At 51.7% G+C, this 19749-nt stretch overlaps 1 protein-coding gene across 1 annotated transcript; it reads right to left on the bottom strand.

Annotated features, from left to right (window-relative positions):
- Window positions 1-2635: 2635 nt before the first annotated feature.
- LOC139051851 (uncharacterized) lies at window positions 2636-17537 on the bottom strand. The gene is made up of 2 exons (XM_070528879.1): window positions 16391-17537; window positions 2636-5833 (listed from the first exon to the last, which is right to left on the bottom strand). The coding sequence occupies exons 1-2, from the start codon at window positions 17296-17298 to the stop codon at window positions 5746-5748; spliced, it is 996 nt and encodes a 331-aa protein (XP_070384980.1). The 5' UTR covers window positions 17299-17537; the 3' UTR covers window positions 2636-5745.
- Between the last annotated feature and the right edge of the window lie 2212 nt (window positions 17538-19749).

The following is a 19749-nucleotide window of genomic DNA, read 5'->3' as shown; positions in this document are numbered from 1 at the left end:
TCTGTATTTCTAGACTTGGAGAAAGCCTATGACACAACATGGCGATTCGGAATCCTTCGAGACCTATCTGCGATGGGCGTACGCGGCAACATGCTAAATATGATAGAAAACTACTTGACTAACCACACGTTCCGTGTTAAAGTGGGCAATGCCCTGTCCAGGCTATACACTCAAGAGACTGGTGTGCCACAAGGAGGCGTGCTTAGCTGCACCCTCTTCATTGCGAAAATGAATTCCCTCCGCAAAGTCATTCCATCGTCAATGTTTTATTCAATGTCCTGTAACCTTGCTGTCTGAGAGCACCAAGTCCAACTAGGACTGAACAAGGTCTCAACGTGGGCTAACGAAAATGACTTCAAGCTAAACCCCCTGAAAAGCTTCTGTGTACTTTTTTCTAGAAAGAGAGGCTTGATACAAGATCCTGATATGCTGCATGGACAACACATACCACTCAACACTGAACATAAATTTTTAGGCATAATACTTGACTCAAAACTAACCTTCATTCCTCATATCAAGTATTTGAAAGCTAAATGCCTTAAAACAATGAACATCCTGAAAATACTGTCACATACAACATGGGGAAGCGCCAGGAAATGCCTCATGAACCTCTATAGGAGCCTTGTACGATCGCGCTTAGACTACGGTGCCGTTGTGTATCACTCAGCTACACCCAGTGCTCTGAAGATGCTGAACCCTGTGCATCATGGTATCCGCCTCGCCACTGGCGCCTTTAGGACGAGTCCGATTCAAAGCCTCTATGTCGAATCGAATGAATGGTCGCTCGATCTGCAGCGGTCGTATTCTACATTTAATTATTTTCTGAAAGTACATGCTAACAAAAACTATCCTTGTTATCCCACCATAAACGATATGACCTCTGCAACACTCTTTCATAACAAACCTACAGCCAGAGAGCCATTCTCGATCCATGTGACGAAGCTGAGCGAGGAGATGGATGTTCCTATTCATGGAAATAGTCTAATGGCTTCTGCCAAGCCGTTTCCGCCGTGGTTGTGGCGAATCATTGACTGTGACACGTCATTTGTGGAGGTAACGAAGCACGCTCCAGAGGCGCACATTCATATGCATTTTCTGGAATTACAATTTAAATACCCTTGTCCAGAGAATTACACAGATGCCTCTAAATCACATGCTGGCGTGTCTTACGCAGCCGTCGGCCCATCCTTTTCCGAGTCCGATGTTCTGCACCCTCAAACAAGCATCTTTACAGCAGAGGCGTATGCACTGTGGTCGGCTGCGAAACACATTAAACAGTTAAAATTACGTAAGGCAGTCATATACACAGACTCATTAAGCGTTGTGAAAACATTGATGTCATGCTTCAACCACACACATCCAGTAATTGCAGATATTTTCTCTCTCCTCTGTACCATTTATGCCTCTGGCCAACATGTAACGATATGCTGGGTGCCTGGACACAGAGGTAACGTCCTGGCAGACCAAATTGCTACCTCCTTAGACACAAAAGCTTCCAACATGTCCGCAGCCGTTCCGGTCTCAGACCTAAAGTCATACTTACTGAAAAAACTCAGAACCTACTGGCAGCATAAATGGGACTCTGAAACCCATAATAAACTCGACACTGTTAAGCCACATTTAGGATACTGGCCATCACTGACCAAGTCCAGACGAAGTAATGTCCTATTCTGTCGTCTCAGAATAGGGCACACTTACGGTACACATATCTTTCTGTTGAGTGGCGGTGAACGTCCAATGTGTAGTAGATGTGGGGAGACACTCAGTCTTCAGCATGTCTTCCTAGAATGCCGCGAAACACTAGTCGAGAGGAAAAAACACTTCCCTTTAGCATACAGTCAGTGTATACCACTTCACCTGGCACTGTTTTTAGGCAAAGAACCGACCGCTATTTCACATGCAATCTACCTTAGGCTTTTTAAACGACGTTGACACGCTGCATGTTTTATGTGCAAGAAATTCGTAACACGGCCTCTTGCGAGAAGTCACTGTTGCGATGTGAACGTTTGCTCTAGCACATGCCTCCAGGCCCTTGTACTCAAGGGATCAGCTGAGGCTGTTGTGCTATTCGTCAACAACAATCACCTTTCCATTTTTATTCATGTAACACTACTACACCATTCTTGTACATCCTATACTTATAGCATACCCTACTTCAGCCATCCTCATATTTTTATTCCTTGTGTATTTTATGCAACTTATAGCTCTTAGTTTTAGGCCTCTCTACAGCCACGTCACATCAGCCATTAGTTAATTCAGTACTCGTCACCACTGCCTTGGCGCTTTTTGGCCACACTTGGCCCTTGTGCCAATAAACACTACATATCATCATCTAATAAAAGGTCATACAAAAATTATTTTTGGAACCCGTCCTCGCGTTTAACTCTGCCCCTTCAAACAAGAAAAATATCCAGAACTGAAGTTTCCGCCTTGTTTGTTGGGCTGAGGTTGCCCTGGCGCTATCCAATTGTCATGTGGCGGGTGTTCTGCCCCAGTACACTTTTTCTGTTGGCCTCTAGTGAGCCATATACAGTGAACTGGACGTGGCAACCCCTTTGACGCCTTAGTCCAGTCACGCACTCTAATAAAACGCCATACAAAAATCCTTTTTGGAACCTGTCCTCGCATTTACCTCTGCCCCTTCAAACAAGAAAAATATCCAGGACTGAAGTTTCCGCCTTCTTTGTTGCGCCGAGCTTGCGCTGGCGCTATTGAATTACCACGTGGCGGGTGTACCGCTCCAGTAAACTTTATTTCTGTTGGCCTCTAGTGACCTACATACGGTGAACTGGACGTGGCAACGCTTTTGACGCTTTAGTCCGGTCACGCACTCTAATAAAAGGCCATACAAAAATTATTTTTGGAACCCGTCTTCGCGTATAACTCTGCCCCTTCAAACAAGAAAAACATCCAGGACTGAAGTTTCCGCCTTGTTTGTTGCAACGAGCGTGCACTGGCGCTATTCAATTACCATGTGGCGGGTGTACCGCCCCGGCCGACTACTTCCCCGCTTATTCCCGAAATCAAAGCAAAAATAAATGGTGGGGAAAACCTGTACCTGCAAAGATGCATACCAGGTTTAAAGCCAATTGAAAATAAATGAAAAGGGGTTGTCAATTAATACCCAAAGCGCATATTTTGTGAAGAAAAGCCAATTGGACAAACAAAAGTGTGCGGATAGGTAACGCGTTTGTGTCCTGAGGCGTCTCAGCGAGCTCAGAAGCCCTCGCGTCGGGCTTTTTAATGAATATGAGTAAAGAGTCAGAGACGAGGGGTGGCATGGACATGCCGTAAGCAAAAAGTGAATCCCCCCGTTCCCCATGAAAAATGGAAGGAAATATACAAAAATGAAAAGAAAGAAAAAGGGGAGGAAACTACAGACAGTATGGGTGAACACAGTCATGAAAATGAAAAGAAAGAGGGAAGGAAGAAAGAAGAAAGGAAAATAAAACGTAACACAGACGCGGCAGGCGGCACAAAACACAGGAGCCGTGACAGGTCTGGTGCAGTGCCACGGGTCGTAACTCAAGTCCTCACAGCGTACACAGGCTTACGCGCGTTCAAAATCTACTGAAGGACAGCTCGTTTGCGGGACCCTCCCGTGAGGCACACACCGAACGAACGCGCACAACCGTAAAGGGAAAGAAAATAAAAGAAGAAAAATAAAAGCAGGACAAAAAGAAATGGATAGAAAACTCGCGATTCACACATAGTCTTTGGAACAGCACCCTCTGTCCTGGTGACATCAAACGCGTCGTGTGGACAAACGTGGGCGCGACTTGACGGGCGGCCTCCGGATTTGCGAGCGGGCCGGGAGCCGCATCCATATACTGTGTAGGCGGTTCACAAGCCTCTACTTGATGGCTTGGCACAGTACATTCCTCCACGAGGCCGAACGGAATTAGACACAGTAAGGCGCAGCTTGATGGGCGGCCTCGGGATGGGCAACCGGGCCGGGAGCCGCGTACGTCTACTGCTCAGGCAGTCCGCGGGTCTCTATTAGATGGCTGGGCACAGTCTGTTCCTCCACGAGGCCGAGCGTATTGATACACGAAATGTCTTAAACAGATAAAAGACAATGAAAAAGGAAAGCATACAAAGAAAGCACAAAAAGCACAGAAAGCACTAAAAGGGAACAGGAAATAAAAAAAAAGTGCAGTCGCAGGAGACGCATTGCACGCGCAAAGCGTTCTCGCATTAGTATTTCAGCCGTGGGCATAGTTCGCTGAGGTACACTTCTCACACGGCGCAGGCGACTCCTGGGACGACGGTCGTCGTCTTCAGTCATGGGCAGGCAGCGTCGGACACCTCGACCGGCGTCTTCGGGACGGGCTGACCGTATTTAGCTACGCGCGCACTCAGCCGCGTCTGGCGCGCCCCATCGCAGGCAGCGGTGCAACTGAATGAATAAGTGACCTGGGAGGGCGTTGGAGGCATGTTCCCCCTGTCCAAGGGACACGGACGAACAATCCCGTGGTCGCCAGCGCGTACGGCGCACCCCGACGCCACCCGCCTCGAGGCGGAACCAATCGGTAGCGCGAAGAAACTGGGGCCCTACCTATCACACTCCGAGCAGCGCACCTCGGCGTCTCTCATCTTCACCTTGCAAGTGACGGCTAGGTGGTTGCAGCCGCACTTCATGCAGCGCGCCTTAGTCGGGTCTGCCTTGAGGGCACGTCGTGCACCCGTGCCCATATGTCGCGCAAAACGTACAAGTGGGCACGTGCAGGTCCTCGCGCGCGCGCACCGACGTCCACCCCACCGTCAGCCGCGTTCGCGACATGACTTTCCTAAACCCCTCCGGGTCGAACTCAGCCACGTACGACCGCGTGCCCGCCCTTTCCCCGAACGTGACGCCGACCTTGCACTTGTCGAGGTCGAGATCGAGGCCCTCGTTGCGTTCGTTTAGCGTGCGTAAGAAATCGTCCGGGCCGATATCGGGATCAACTCCCGTGAACTTTACACATGGGTTACGTTGTTGCGCGACGCGCATTATGATGGACGTGCGCGTGACCGGATTGGCGGCTATCGCTTGTTCGAGGTTAGCTACAGATTGGTCGTTGTCCGTAAATACGGTCAGCCCGTAACTGGTGTGATGAAGCGTCACGTCCCTGATGTTCTTGGCGTGCGGGTCCACGTTTGATTTCAGAAGGCGGAGCACATCCCTCGCCGGGGTCGCGGTCGTCGAAACCGGTGTCAGAAAGGTGACGTGCTTGTGCAGCGCGCCGGGCCTCCCCGCCTCGGCATCCGCCGCCGCAGCACCACCGGGTCCGCCGAGGGCCGCGCCGGCACAGGGCGCAAGGCCCGCCCTCAAAGCGGTCGCGTAATCCATGCGGCCGGCGGGCGACCCCGCCGAGCCGCCAGCGCCCGAGGGCGCAGGAACACCAACCACGGGCGCGGCAGGACCGCGACCGGCAAGCCCCGAGCAAGCCACCGAGACCGCGTGTCCAGCCAGCCGGGCCTCGGCGACCGCCAGGCGCCTCCGCAACTCGGCCGCCTCCCGCCGCGCCTCAGCGAGCTGGTCCTGCAATATTCAGGCCATTCCACCCTGCCTAGTCACCTCCGCCCTCAGGCCCCAGCAAACGGCGACCGCCTCCAAGACCTTGCCCATGAAGAAGGTCCGCGCCTCCACGGAGACTCGGTTGGCCGGCAGGTTGCTGTACACGAGGACCGCGTGCTCGATCGCCTGCAACCGCTCCTGCGCCCGGCACCCGGCGGCATCAGAAAACGCCGCCACCACCGCCGTCACAGCAGATCGCGCCGAAGCCGAGGACAACACCTCATCCCTGTCTCCACCGGCAGCCGGGGGTTGATCTTCTTCCGCAGCCGGCAGCTGATCAACGAGAGTACAAAAGCGGGCGACGACCGCGTCGCCGTCCTCCGAAAAATCGGGTCCCCGCGAGCGGGGCGACTCCCCACACTGTAAACGGAAATAACTCCGAGGTGGGAGTATAATGCTTGTCCTATAGCGACCCCCCGGTTCGGAGTTTATTATGCTCCGTATGATCGGAGTAGAATTTTTACTCCGTGCGAGCGGAATTTTTACGTGAAATTACGGGAGTTATTTTTTCTATCTTTTCTTTCTTTTTTGCTTTGCAATGGACGGAGTTTTTTCGAGGTGCAACGGGAGTATAAAAAGAGGCATGACGTGAGTTTGCGCGAACATCTTTACATACAGAGGCTGCTGGTCAAATATCGAAATATGCACACGAGACCGCGTCAAATTCGACGAAACAAGTAAATGAAAGCACATATATCATGACATACATAAACATTTCAAAAACGCCCAATGCAGAAATTTGACACACATCCCACGTACACGCGATACTCAAGAAGCGACGGTGCCAGTTTATATAGCCACGATACTGTGTGCCTCGTAACCGCCTAGGGAGCAGCCGTGCTGTTTTCAGAATTACGACTCACATGCTCGTTCATACGAGATGTGCCTCTGATATTAACAGAATACGTTAATCAACACAAAACTGTTAATTCAGAATAGTGAGAGAAAAAAGTTAATGGCGTAAATTTTCACAAATAGCAAGCCATTCTTTTAGTGCTGGAGCGACTTCGCACACTGCATGCGTTCGCGGCCAAAAAGTAGTGCGTTAGGTACAGTAAGCAAGAAAAATGTAAGTGCGTCAGCTTCATAGCAAAATTAAATTTTTGCGATATTGTGGTAGCGTAGCAACAAATTATTACGTGTGAGCATGACCCGCAGTAGCCGACGTAACACCGAAAAATGCGCAGTCATACATTTTATACACCGCACTACTTGCTCCGCGTCCGAGCAATATCTCTCGGTTGTGAAAAGGAGCTACATCGCTGATCTGTCGAGTGAATCCTTAAACTCGGAGCCAGCAGGCATGCGTCTAAATCAGTGTCTAGGATAGAGCGTAATTTTATTGCAATATCGGAAGCGACGACGTGACCAAAACCTACATGAGCGATAACAATTCGATGCACTTCGCTCAATAAGAAGCTTTATTTAAAGCAGGGGCGTAGCCAGGGGGGGGGGGGGGGGCTTATGGGGCTTGAGCCCCCCCCGAAATTTTTTCGTGCTGTCATGCACCGCCGACACAAACAACTCTCGGCGCCGGAAATCATGCTCGATTTTTTCTAGAATGTCCTGAATTCACGCTCTAAAAGACATTTTAGCTCGAACATTGCGAAATCGGGCTGGATTTCGCGGAAACGCCCATGCATCTGGAGTCATATATTGTAACGCAAGGAGCCCCACCGAGCACAAGATTTCAAGGGCATTTTCATTTCATTTCATTTATTGTACCCTCAGGGCCGAAGCATTACAGAGGGGAGTGGCAAAAAGAAAAACATTTCTGTGAAAAGATACTTATACATGGAGTTATATAATGTAACAATGCAAATACAAATACTCTAATTAACAAATCAAAATAATACAGATCACCACACTAGAAAATAATGTAAAATGAGTAGGTGATACAGGCAAGCACAAGCAAACAAGAGAAAAAAAAACGAGAAATAACATGCGGTAAAGAACTAATTAGTTACTGTTAAAGCATTTTTGAAATGTTGATGGTCTGTAATTTCTGCAGTAGTGGTAGGTAGGTGGTTCCACTCTTCACAAGTCCTGGGGAAAAATGAATATTGAAAAGTAGAAGTCCTGCAAAAAGGAACGGCTACTTTATGTCGGTGGTCAATGCGTGGTGATACGTACTGGGGAGGAAAGATGAAATCATCGTGTAGAGAACGATGCTGAAATATGCGGTGAAAAAGACACAAGCGATAAAACTTACGGCGAGATGCTAGTGATGGAAGTTCAAGGCTCGATTTCATATTAGTCACACTTGCGGTTCGAGCATAATTAGACATAATAAAACGTGCAGAGTTATTTTGAACCATTTCGAGTGAATAGATTAGATTGTCATGGAAAGGGTCCCAAACAGAAGCGGCGTATTCCACCTTCGAACGAATCAGTGTTTTATAAAGTAAGAGTTTAAGAGCCTGAGGAGCGCGTGAGAAATTCCGGCGAAGATATGCAAGTGTTTTGTTGGCGCTGGCGATTATGGATTCAATGTGATCATTCCAGGTTAGTTTTGATGATATAGTGACGCCAAGATATCTATATGACGATACTACTTCTAAAGGAAAGTTATCAAGATGATATGAAACATTTGCATTAGTAGATCTAGTTACACGCATGACTTTGCATTTTTTAGTGTTTAATTCCATGCACCAAGTCTTACACCAAGCGGACACAGAATCAAGATCGGACTGTAGAATAGTAGTATCGTTAGGACTAGTTATTTCTCGAAATATTACACAGTCATCTGCAAACAAGTTGATATGGGAAGAGACGCAGGAAGGTAAGTCGTTAATGTAGATTAGAAAGAGGAGAGGGCCAAGCACCGATCCTTGTGGTACTCCTGAGGAAACAGGACTCGGAGGAGAGTCAGTGTTATTAGTAGAGACAAACTGGGAACGATTTAGTAAGAAACATTCGAGCCATGCAAGCAGTTTGGAATCCAAATTTAGTAACTGCAACTTATATAAAAGGAGATTATGGCATACTTTATCGAAGGCTTTTGAAAAATCTAAAAATATACAGTCAGCTAAAGAAGAACGATCGAGGATGGCATGAAGACGATGAGTGAAACATACGAGTTGAGTATCACACGAGAATGTCTTGCGGAAACCATGTTGTGAAGGCGAAAAAAATGAATTCGATTCAAGAAAAGAAACAAGATTTGAAAATAGAATATGCTCGAAAATTTTACACGGAATGCTAGTTAGCGAAATGGGGCGATAATTTAGAGGCGAGCGTTTTGAAGGCGAGCGAGCGTTTTGAATTAGAGGCGAGCGATTTGAAGGCGAGCGGGCTCGTCTCGGCATCTCGTGGAGGCCGCGGAATCTACGGAGCGCTTGGATTTCAATTCTGAAACTTTGTGGGTATAAAGTTCTCATAACATTTTAATGCGAAAGGTGCATTGACATTTACACAGCCGTGCTTTAGATGTTCGATTCCGGAACTTTGTGGGTTTAATGGTGTTCTAAACATTTGACGCCCAAGGTGCATCGACCTTTCTAAAGTCGTACATCGGGATACAAGTTGACAACCACGCAGCGAGGTCCGATGAGACAAAGCGTTGTGGTGGTTCATTTGTGCCATCAGGTCGCAGAAAAGAATATGAATTGTTTTTTCACCTGCGCCAAAGCATCCATGTCAAGACACTTAAGCCACCATTGTAACTAAGATATTATTTATTTCTCTACCTAGACTTTTATTCGCGAGGATACATTAGGCCTCTTTCTCATCTTTTTTTTTTTGTTCTCGCAACCCGCGGGCTGCCGATCGAGCCAGAGCGCATGCGTTTTTCTCGTGCTGCATCGACAACCGCGCAGCGCGCTTGGATGCGCCTTCGTTTTTCTCTGGCCGACTGCATTTTCACCTGGCAGAGTTTTGGACGCTTTCTGGCTAGCAGACGAGAAAAAGAAACAATGCATAGTCGCTCGCCGCCAGCACTGCATGGAATCGACGGAGTGCAACGCGTTCGCTTGCGTCCGTAAGGGAGAAAGTGCGCCGCCTTCTGCTGCACGCGATACATTTTGGTAGTGGAGGGAGGGGGGTGTGATCTGTGAATCTGTGGTTGCGCAACCTGTTTATTTGCCTTGTTTGACGCATTGTATTTAGTGATTTTTTCTTAGGTACGTAGGTTTATTGGAGACTTATACGTATATTTAAACATCTTGTTGCGATGTTTTCTGTATATGCGCAGTAAACTTTGTTTCCATTGCCAATTTTTGACCTGTATCACGCTGTATCTTCATATTTGCATATTCCAATGTATCTTCACATTTCTAATGTATGAAGGCGAGTCAAATGAAAGTGAGACAAGCCGCTCCGCGCAATAATGGTTCGGTTCATTATTTTCGAGGCATGCGCGTAGCACATACGCATCTCATTTACAAGTGACATGCAGAGGTGAGGTTAAATGTTCTTTAATGCTCTCATACACTGGGTTGAACAGGGTTATGTGACATAATGGACACTCCAAAAGTTGAACAGCTTGGTGTCATGAGGTTTTCGACAAATGAAGATGTTTCTCAAAAAGAAATTATTCGCCATATGACTGCCGTATGCGTTAAACATTGCGTTTCATTGGCCACTGTGAAGAATTGTAGCAAACTGTTGAAAGAAGGACATGAAAGTTACAAAGACGATCAATGGCCGGGCCAAAGCCACCGTGCAATCATCCCCAACACAATTGAAAAAATTGGAGGACGCTTAAGCTTCGCCTTCAAGAGTGGAACGCGACAGCGTTCCCGTCGACCCACCAAGGGGTGTAAGACAATGGGCTACAGGGCAGCCATCACTTACGAGGCGGCCCGCATCGGACGCGGTGAGCGTCGAGCCATATGGTCGAGCAACGCGGCGTTCGGCGCAGCAACGAAACGTGCGCCTGAGCAAGCGGAACGAACCAAAGAACTCGGTATCTCGGAGGGGGAAACGATGCACGCCAGCCAAACGTCGTGATCGGCACGGGCCGAGAGATATACAGACAGTGATCTAAAGAAAGGAAGGACGCTTGATTCTGGAGAGGGAGCAAGGCGAAGCGTTGTCAGGGGAGAGTCCGAGCCGGGACCCGCCTCGCACAGCTCCAATGCGCGCGTGGCGCGCCATCTGTCGGGGCAGCGCCGTACATGGAGAGGAGGGGGTCTTCTGTGTTTGCCGCAAGATGGCTCTGCGTGTGCGGAAAGCGCAGAAGGAATGCAGCAGAAACGCATTTCGCTACTCGTGTAATTGCGACTTCTGTAAGTTACATGTTTATAATTACCGATATACACCGCAGTATAACTTTCCACGGCTCGTTTCGAAGGCAACACCGCATTCACTAGAGGCGCGTTTGTACCGCTTGGAAGCATCGAACTCGTGGCTGAGTGGTAGCGTCTCCGTCTCACACTCCGGAGACCCTGGTTCGATTCCCACCCAGCCCATTTTGGAAGTTGCTTTTTATTTGTGAAGTGTCTGCCGTGATTTATCGCTCACGGTCAACGCCGCGGACGCCGCCGCCAACACCGACGCCGACGACACCGGCTTTTCTGCGACACGAGCTCCTTAACGCTATCGCGTTAAAAGGCCGTGGCTGCTCAGTGGCTATGGTGTTGGGCTGCTGAGCACGAGGTCACGGCATCGTATCCCGGTCACGGCGGCTGCATTTCGATGGAGGCGAAATGCGAAAACACCCGTGTACTTCGATTTAAGTGCACGTCAAAGAACCCCAGATGAGGGTGACGACATTTTGTCTGCAATTGTGACCGGGGATGACTCATGGTGCCGCTACTACTAGCCTGAAACACTACGGCAAAGCTTACAGTGGAAGCATTTGAACTCACCACTCCCAAAGAAAACAAAGGCCGTCATTTCTGCCGGAAAAGTGTTGACTTCTTTTTAGATCGTTAGGGGCCATTATTGATCGAATTTTCTAAACCTGGAGAGACTCTAAATCGCTTCAGATATTGTGAAAGGTCGGATCGGCAAACGACGTGGAAAATTGAGCATTGGAAACATCTTGCTTCACAACATTGCCCGTTCCTACGTCGCTGATGTGGTTAATGCGAAAATGGCAAAGTTCAAGTGGGAAACGTTGCAACATTCCTCACGCAGCCCAGACCTGTTGCCTTGCGTCTTCCATATTTGGTAAAATTTGAAAAAACTGCTCAAGGGAACCAGATTCATGTCGGAAGATGACATGTAGTCATTTACAGATTTTTGAGGCAGCAACCCAAGGAGTTTTATGAGACGGGAATGACGCGACTCGCAAGTAGGACAAGTGTCTAAATACTCATGGTGACCACTTTTGAATAAAGTACCCCGTTTATGATATATTCGCATTGGCTCACTTTCATTGGACTCGCCCTCTTATATTTTGCAGAACTCCTCCTTTTTTACATGTGCTCTCTGTTGCGACTATAATTTCGGAGCAATTGCTCGCAATACACGAGCGGTGACAGCTACTGCTGCTGCGCAATGCATTCTAACAAAGGACAGTGTCATTGAGATGTTCCCCTGGTCGTTGCATATGTACGAAAATGCAAATAAGGTTGTTGCATGAAAATGCACACACACACATACATATATATATATATATATATATATATATATATATATATATATATATATATATATCCCACGATTAATTCTATAAGGAGGAGGCCAAGCTGCAAAGTGAGCCCCCCACGAACGAAATTTCTGGCTACGCCACTGATTTACAGTACGCATACTTATGTCCTACCGTTTTTCTTCGTGTGAGAATATCCGTTCGCAGATACATAAAAACAGTTGCTTCCACTCCGATCTTTCTCACTGGCAACACAGCACCGCAACGAACTTCGGCTACGCCATTCATGTGCGACTAGCACGGATGTCGTCGCTCGAACAGTGGCTGCTGTTGCCATTGCTACGCGGTCCTTTCAAACATTCCACCGGACGTTGTCAGCATGTACCCAAAAGGGCATAAAAATCGTATTTCGCGTAGTGAAGAACACAAGCCAGGGTCACGCAGCACGAAAACACAGTCAGAACCTGAGCCGACATCATGAGCCAGTGAGCAGCTTCGAGGTATACATAAGCCTTTTTCTGCACTTGAAAACGTTGCTCTTGCATTCATCGTTGTCAGCAAAGTGATCCACGCTAACGTACTTGAAGCTGAAAATGAGCGAGCTGTAGGCACGCCTATAACACTTTCTGGAAGGAAATACGGGAAACAAATTGACGAAACGCTGTCACGGAACGACCCTTCGCAAATGTAAACAAACCGTCAGCCATGAGCACTGCCGACTCCGCCGAATGCGCCCGGTCGCTGGCGAGGCGCACAGCCTCATGGGAAGCGCCACGTGACCAAACTCTTTCGGCGGAGGGGAGTTTTTTAAAACTCCCTGTCGGAGTTTTACGGGAGAACAAGATTTTTAAGCGGAGTAAAATCGCGTCATGTCGCCCTAATACTCCCGCAGCTAGCCAGCGGAGTGAAACGAGGGAATGGCCCTGTTTTGCTCCCATACATCGGAGTAAATAATTGAGGAGGGGAGGTTTTAGAGCACATCACCTGTTAAAAACTCCCAGGTGGGTTTATTTTCGTTTACAGTGATTGCGCCCCGGTGAGCGCCAGCAGGAGCGTGCGCTGCACCGTGTTTATGCGCGCTCGAAGTCGACAATCGGGTTGCGCACTCCACCACACGGGCGAAGCATACGCGATGGCCGGCAGCAGGACCTGGCGATAGAGTCGCCTGCGGATCTTAGCATCGAGGGTCGCGTGCATACGGACGAAAGTGATGGACTTCATAGCAAGCGTCTCGGCCTTTCGTTGTAGATGTTACGCGTGGTCAAAGAACGATAATCTTCTGTCGACCATAACGCCGAGGATTTTGACGGAATTCTTGAATGTAAGGCCCTTCTTACTGTCATCGATCTTGATGGTCGGTTTACTTTTTTCCATGCCCCCCCTGCCAAATGAGAAAAGAACGCATTCAGTTTTATCATGGTTAAGGCGGGCCTTGGTGGTGGTGGTCCATGCCTTTATTGTGGTCAGGGCGGCCGTGGCGCTCGCCATGGTGTCGAGGCGATTTTTACCCGGGACTAGTACCACGGTGTCGTCCACGTACGCTTGAATGCGGACTCCCTCCGGCATTTCCAAGCGCAGCAGGCCATCCACGACAACATTCCAAAGCAGGGGGGACAGTGGCGACCCTTGGGGACTGCCTAATGTCGCGTCCGTCACGACGACTCCCGAGTGGCAGTGAAATGCCACCGTTCGGTCGCCGAGGAATGTCAGCAGTAGGTCCACCAGGTTGCTGGGGCACTGGCGCTCCCTGAAGTAATTTAAAACGAGGGGATGCCACAGGCTATCAAATGCCCCCTGGAAATCCAGGGAGATCAGCGTGACAGGCGTGCCCCGCGCTCTGTAGTTGACGATGTATTGGCACAGAGATGTTAGCGCATGGACTGCACTTCGACCGTGCGTGAAGCCGAATTGATTTGGGTGCACGTAATTTCCCGTGAGGAGAAAGTGGTAAAGGCGGCCGAACAGCAAGCGCTCCAGCACCTTTCCAAGGATTGGCGTCATGCATATGGGGCGGTAAGCCTGCGGCGTGTCAAGTGGTTTGCCAGGTTTCGCAATGAATATGCCCCTGCCTTTCCGCCACACCTTGGGGAAGTGGCCCAGGGTTAGTGCGGTATTAAAAATGTTTAGTACGAAACGCCGGTGGAACGTGCAGAGGGCGACCACCACGTCAGCCGTTAAGCCGTCCGGACCTGGGGCCGAGCCGTGTACAAGCTTGGCGAGCGTGGCAGCGAGCTCTCCGGCGGTGAATGGGCGGTCCCGCACACGTGATACGCAGGGCTGCGCGCTCTGCTCGCGTATCGCTTTATGCTCCGGCAGGTCTGTGCGAGCGTCGTCCTTGGCTATCAAGGAGTGTAAGAGCAGTGCGGCCGACTGCAGGACGCTTTCCGTCCGACCGCCGTCTGATGTTATCAACGGCGGCAAATGCAGCTGCCCTTTTCCCTTACCAAAGGCCGCCCGGAACGGCGCCGAGAACAGCGACTTGCGGCTGAAATCGTCGCATCTCTCGCGTGCATCCGACGCCTTCGCGTGTTCAATCCTGCGTCGGAACTTTGCGAGTGCCTCGCTGTAACGTTGGCGGTGGATCGGCCGCAATGCGTCGTCCCGACACCTTTGGAAACGACGCCGCAGAGCCCGCGTTCGGCTCTTTTCAATCTGCAGGTCCGGCGTCCACCAACTCTTACCCGGCTTGTGCGGGAGGACCGGCCTGAGATGTTTGCGGCGCACGTTCTCGATGACCGTATACATTTGGCTGAGCATCGCTTCAAGCGCCTGCGGCGAGCTGATGTTCGCTCCGCCAGCCCGCTCAAACCACTGGTGGTCGCGCAATTCGGCAACGAAATGTAGCCGGCCGCACTTTGTCAAGCGTCTCTCTCGCACGCTACCGCTGTACAGCACGAGATCCATCGCGTGGTGCTCAGAGAATGTGACGTCAGACGAGACGGTCCACTTGTATCCACGACGGACGAGCGCGGGCGTCGCCAGCATCACATCGATCCAGCTGTCCGTGTAGATGTTGCAGTAGGTGGGGGGGGGGGGGACGCCGCGTCGTTCAAAACGACCAACTCTCGTGCCGCCGCAAACTCGATCACGCGGGAACCGCGGTTGACGTGGGCTCGCGGGCCCCACATGGCGTGCTTCGCGTTGAGGTCGCCCATGACCAGGATCTCATGCATGTTATTGTTGTCCAAGCACGCCGAGAGTTCGTCGGGGGTCGGCTCGATGAAGCAGTGCGGCGGCGCGTACGCCGCGACGAGCAACCACTCGCGCTGTGCTGTAGTGCATCGTACCGCGACCACCCGCCGGGAAACGTACATCGGGAAGACGTCGAAGCGCGGGCGGCGAAGCGCGCGCGGCGAACAAAGACTGCGCTCAGCGGCTCCTCTTCCACTCCAAAATAAGCGAAGTCCGGCGGCAGTTGCGGCTTCGTTTTGCTGGTACAAGGCGGATCGTTTATTGCCGCGATTGTGATGTCGGGTTCCTGCAGCCGACGCGTCGCGGCCGCCAGCGCGCGCTTCGCGTGGTCCAGGTTAAGTTGCATCACCACGACCGTTTCCGGTGGTGACATGTCGACGCTCGAGCGGGTGTGTCCGCGACGCTCGCCAGCCCGCCGCCGCGTCGCACCGCTCGCACCCCCCCCCCCACCCCTCGGCGCTCTCTTTACTGGGGCTCGCCATACTGAGTGCGCGCTCGGAGGCGGGCCACCCTCTCTACAAGAACCGGGCCGTCAGGAAAACCGGTGGGGTGGCTCTTATCACTGCGGCCCGCCCTGCCGCACTCCGAACAGCACACCGCAACGTCACCCATCTTTACCTTGCATGTGACGGCCAGATGATTTCCACCACACTTCATACATTGTGCTTTTGCCGGGTCCGCCTGGTGCGGGCACGTCATGCACCCGTGGCCGTAAGTCGCGCAGTAGGTGCACGTCGGGACGTGTAAGTCTTCGCGCGCGCGCACCGAATTCCAGCCGACCGACAGGCGCGGTCGCGACATGAGCTTTCGGAAGCCCTCCGGGTCCACCTCAGCCACGGGCGCGCGCGTGCCCGCCCTTTCGCGAAACGCCACACGGACCTTGCACTGCTCAAGATCTAAGTCGAGCCCCTTGTTGCGTTCGTTTAGTAACTTTAGAAACTCATCGGGGCCGACATCAGGGTCGACTCCCGAGAACTTCACATGGGGTTTTGTCCTTTCCGCAACACGCATGATGACGGCCGCACGCGTGACCGCATCCGCCTATGGCCTTTTCTAGGTTCTTGATCGATTGCCCATTGTCGGTAAACACGGTCAGCCCATACCTCGTATGACGCAAGGTGACGTCCCGAATGTCCTTGTCCGTCGGGTCCACATTGGCCTTGAGGAGACGGGGCACGTCGCGAGCCGGCGTCTGGGTCGTCGCCACGGGTGTCAGGAACGCAACGTGCTTGTGCTGCGCGCCGGGCCCCGCCACCTCGGCGCCCGCCACCACAGCACCACCGGGTCCGGCGCGGGCCGCGCTGGCAGAGGGTACAAGGCCCGCCCGCAACGCGGCCACGTAGTCCATGCGGCCCGCGGGCACGCCCGCCGGGCCGCCAGCGCCCGAGGGCGCGGCCGCCGCACCCGCAGGCGCGGCCGCACCATGACCGGCGGGCCCCGGACCAGTCGCCATAGCCGCAGGATCGCCCAGGCCGGCCTCGAGGACCGCCAGGCGCCGCTGCGACTCGGCGGCCTCGCGACGCGCCTCGATCAGCTGACCCCGCAACGCGAGGGCCGCGCCGCGCTCCGTGGCCGTCTCCGCTTTCAGCTCCGTTTTCCATTCGACGCAGAGGCCGGCCATCTCAATGAGCCGCGTCAGGAAGAAGGTGCGCGCCTCCACGGGCACGCGGTTGGCCGGGAGGTTGCAGAACGCGACGGCCTCATCGATGATCTCGCGCAGCCGACCCCGCGTCCCAGAACCGGGGTCGCCGGGAACCGCCGCCGCCACGGCCGTGCCCTCCGACACGGATGAGAGGGCCTCCTCCTCCTCGCCACCACCCGCCGGTAGCCGGACCGCGTCCTCGGCGGCCGGGAGCTGATCAACCAGCTCAATGAAACGTGCGAGAACCGCGTCGCCGTCCTCTGAAAAATCAGAGCCCCGCGAGCGCGGCGACCCCCCGGCGGCCGGGGGCCGCGGGGGGGGGGGGGAGCGGGGCGGCGACGCGGTCTTGCCCCTGCGCGAGCTCGGCATGGCCGGGCTCAGGCTCAAAGGGTATGAGCCCTGGCCATTTTGTGCCCGGTGGCCGGCCGAGCAAGGAATCGCCCAAGAATCGAAAATAAAACCCCTCCCCGCCCGGTTTTTTGCGCCGAATAGGGTCGCTACACGTTTAAAAACAACCCCGGCTAAAATTTGGAAGTTCCGAATGCGAAATACCTTGTTTTTGCAGCGAAAAGCAGGAGCCCGATTCCGCCGGCCAGCCAGACACTTGCACGAGCGCTCGTACCGCCCCAGTAAACTTTATTTCTGTTGGCTTCTCGTTAGCTATATACGGTGAACTGGACGCGGCAGCGCTTTTGAGACCTTAGTCCGGTCACGCACTCTAATAAAACGCCATACAAAAATCCATTTTGGAACCCGTCCTCGCGTTTACCACTGCCCCTTCAAACAAGAAAAATATCTAGGACTGAAGTTTCCGCCTTGTTTGTTGCGCCGAGCTTGCCCTGGCGTTATCGAGTTATCATGTGGCGGGTGTACCGACCCGGATTTCGTCTTTTCCCCGAAAATAAAAACAAACTAAAGAAAAGTGGGGAGACCCGTACCTATACTAAAAGCAATAACGGGTTTAAAGCCAATTAAAATTAAAAAATGAGGGGTGGTAACCCAACTTACGCATTTGAAGGTAAAAGCCAATTGCAAAAATAAAAGGTGGGCACGGTAACTGCAGATGTCCCAAAACTCCTTCCGCGAGGACAGAAAACCCCGCATAAAGCGTTTATTCATGTAATGTGAAGAAGGTGACTACGATGAGGACAGAGCATAGACCAAGTGCCCGATGTGTTGATAGCTTGGGTTGTCTTGTGACTTCCGGAAGCAACAAAGACTGGATGCCTGTGCTGAGAAAGAACACTGTAAAACTTGAAAAACAGTAAGTCAGTGGTAATTCCTCTGGTCCATTATGTGTCGACCAGTAGAATGTGCGTAGGCGATCAATGTAAGGGTCATTAATGATACAAATATTAGGAATATGAAATTTAATTTCGATGCAATAGTTTGTTCCCAATATGAAAGTATTAACAAGGTTTCGTGCTGAATGGGCCACTGGGTTATGGCTGTCCTGGGAAGCAGCGTGCGAAGTGATAGACGAATTGGTTGTGGTTTTTTTTTCATGAACAACTGATGGTGAGAGTGTTATGTTCTGATTAGCCTAGCCATGGTATGTATCGATCTACCCACCAGCTGTAACCACCACTTATGTTGTCTGTTTTGCGTCCAGCAGCTGCCCCTCCCATCCACACACTGATAAGCGGGAAGGCAGAACTCCGCGGCACCTGGCAGTTGTTTTGCGATAGACTAAGGAAAAAAGAGCAAAAGAGAGCCACGACCCCCAGCCGTCCGGGGGATGTGCGTTAATGACATGGAAATGTTGGCAGCAGTATGTCCTGACCCATCCCTTTCCCGGAGCAAAGTTGACGGCCGTCCCAGCCGCTGGATTGCAGTGTCAGCCACGACACCGGGCATGCCCGTCTGGCCTTCCAATAGCACCCGTGGTGTTGACCGGCATACCCATAGGGATTGCAGAGTTGCCCATCCAGAACAGGAGCATACTGCCTGGAGAACAAAGCGCTCCAGCCCAGCTCCGCTTGTAATACAGACGCATTCGATGTTGTAAGTGAGGAAAATTAAATTGATGTGAGAATCTGTGATACGAACGTGGGGCCGGCAGCGCGCCCTACGACGCGTCCACCCGCGGGACGCCCCGCGGATAATCTGGCAACGAGTCGCAAATAAGATGGGCCATTCGGATAAGGATTGCCCGATTTCGCTTGGGCCCCAAAATATGGGGGTACGCGGTCCCGTCAAGACGGCCCCCCGGCGCGCCCGCAAGCTGCTTCGCGAGTGCCGTGTAATGTGGCATTCAGTCAAGTAATGCTCAAAGTATTGGCAGACCAGCCCACAGAGGCACAGATTATGTGGAGCGAGACTGAAGCGTTTTAGGTAATTGAAATCTGCCGTGTCCAGTAATAATTTGAACTATGGATTTGTGAGCTGGGAAAAAGGCTGGGAAGGATTTGACTGTAGGAATCCACAAGTAAGTTGCCGTACTGGCGTTCTCAGTGGCCCATTCGCTTTGCCATTCTCTTTCCATCTGTTGATAGAATTTGGTCCTGATGGAACGGATAGATAGAGGAGCACGGCGCGATACGCCGTATCGCGCAGCACTCGCTGCCACCTCATCAGCCAATTCGTTTCCTAGGACGCCTGAGTGACCCCGTACGTAGTATAACCTGATATCAGTGGAAGTTGACAAATTATCGAGCACTCTCTTAATGTGTACTACACGGAGATCAAACGACGGCGGTGCCGCGATCGCTGACAACAGAGAGAGGCAATCAGAATAAATATTAACAGGCCTGTTAGGTCGTGACACTGCCACGTAATTGAGTGCCTCGAGCAACGCTATGGCCTCCGCACAGTACGCAC

The sequence above is a fragment of the Dermacentor albipictus genome, unplaced genomic scaffold (genome assembly GCF_038994185.2).
Source record: "Dermacentor albipictus isolate Rhodes 1998 colony unplaced genomic scaffold, USDA_Dalb.pri_finalv2 scaffold_15, whole genome shotgun sequence".
NCBI lineage: Eukaryota > Metazoa > Arthropoda > Arachnida > Ixodida > Ixodidae > Dermacentor > Dermacentor albipictus.
Note: the sequence above shows the minus strand (reverse complement) of the source record. Positions and strands in the feature narration are given on the sequence as shown.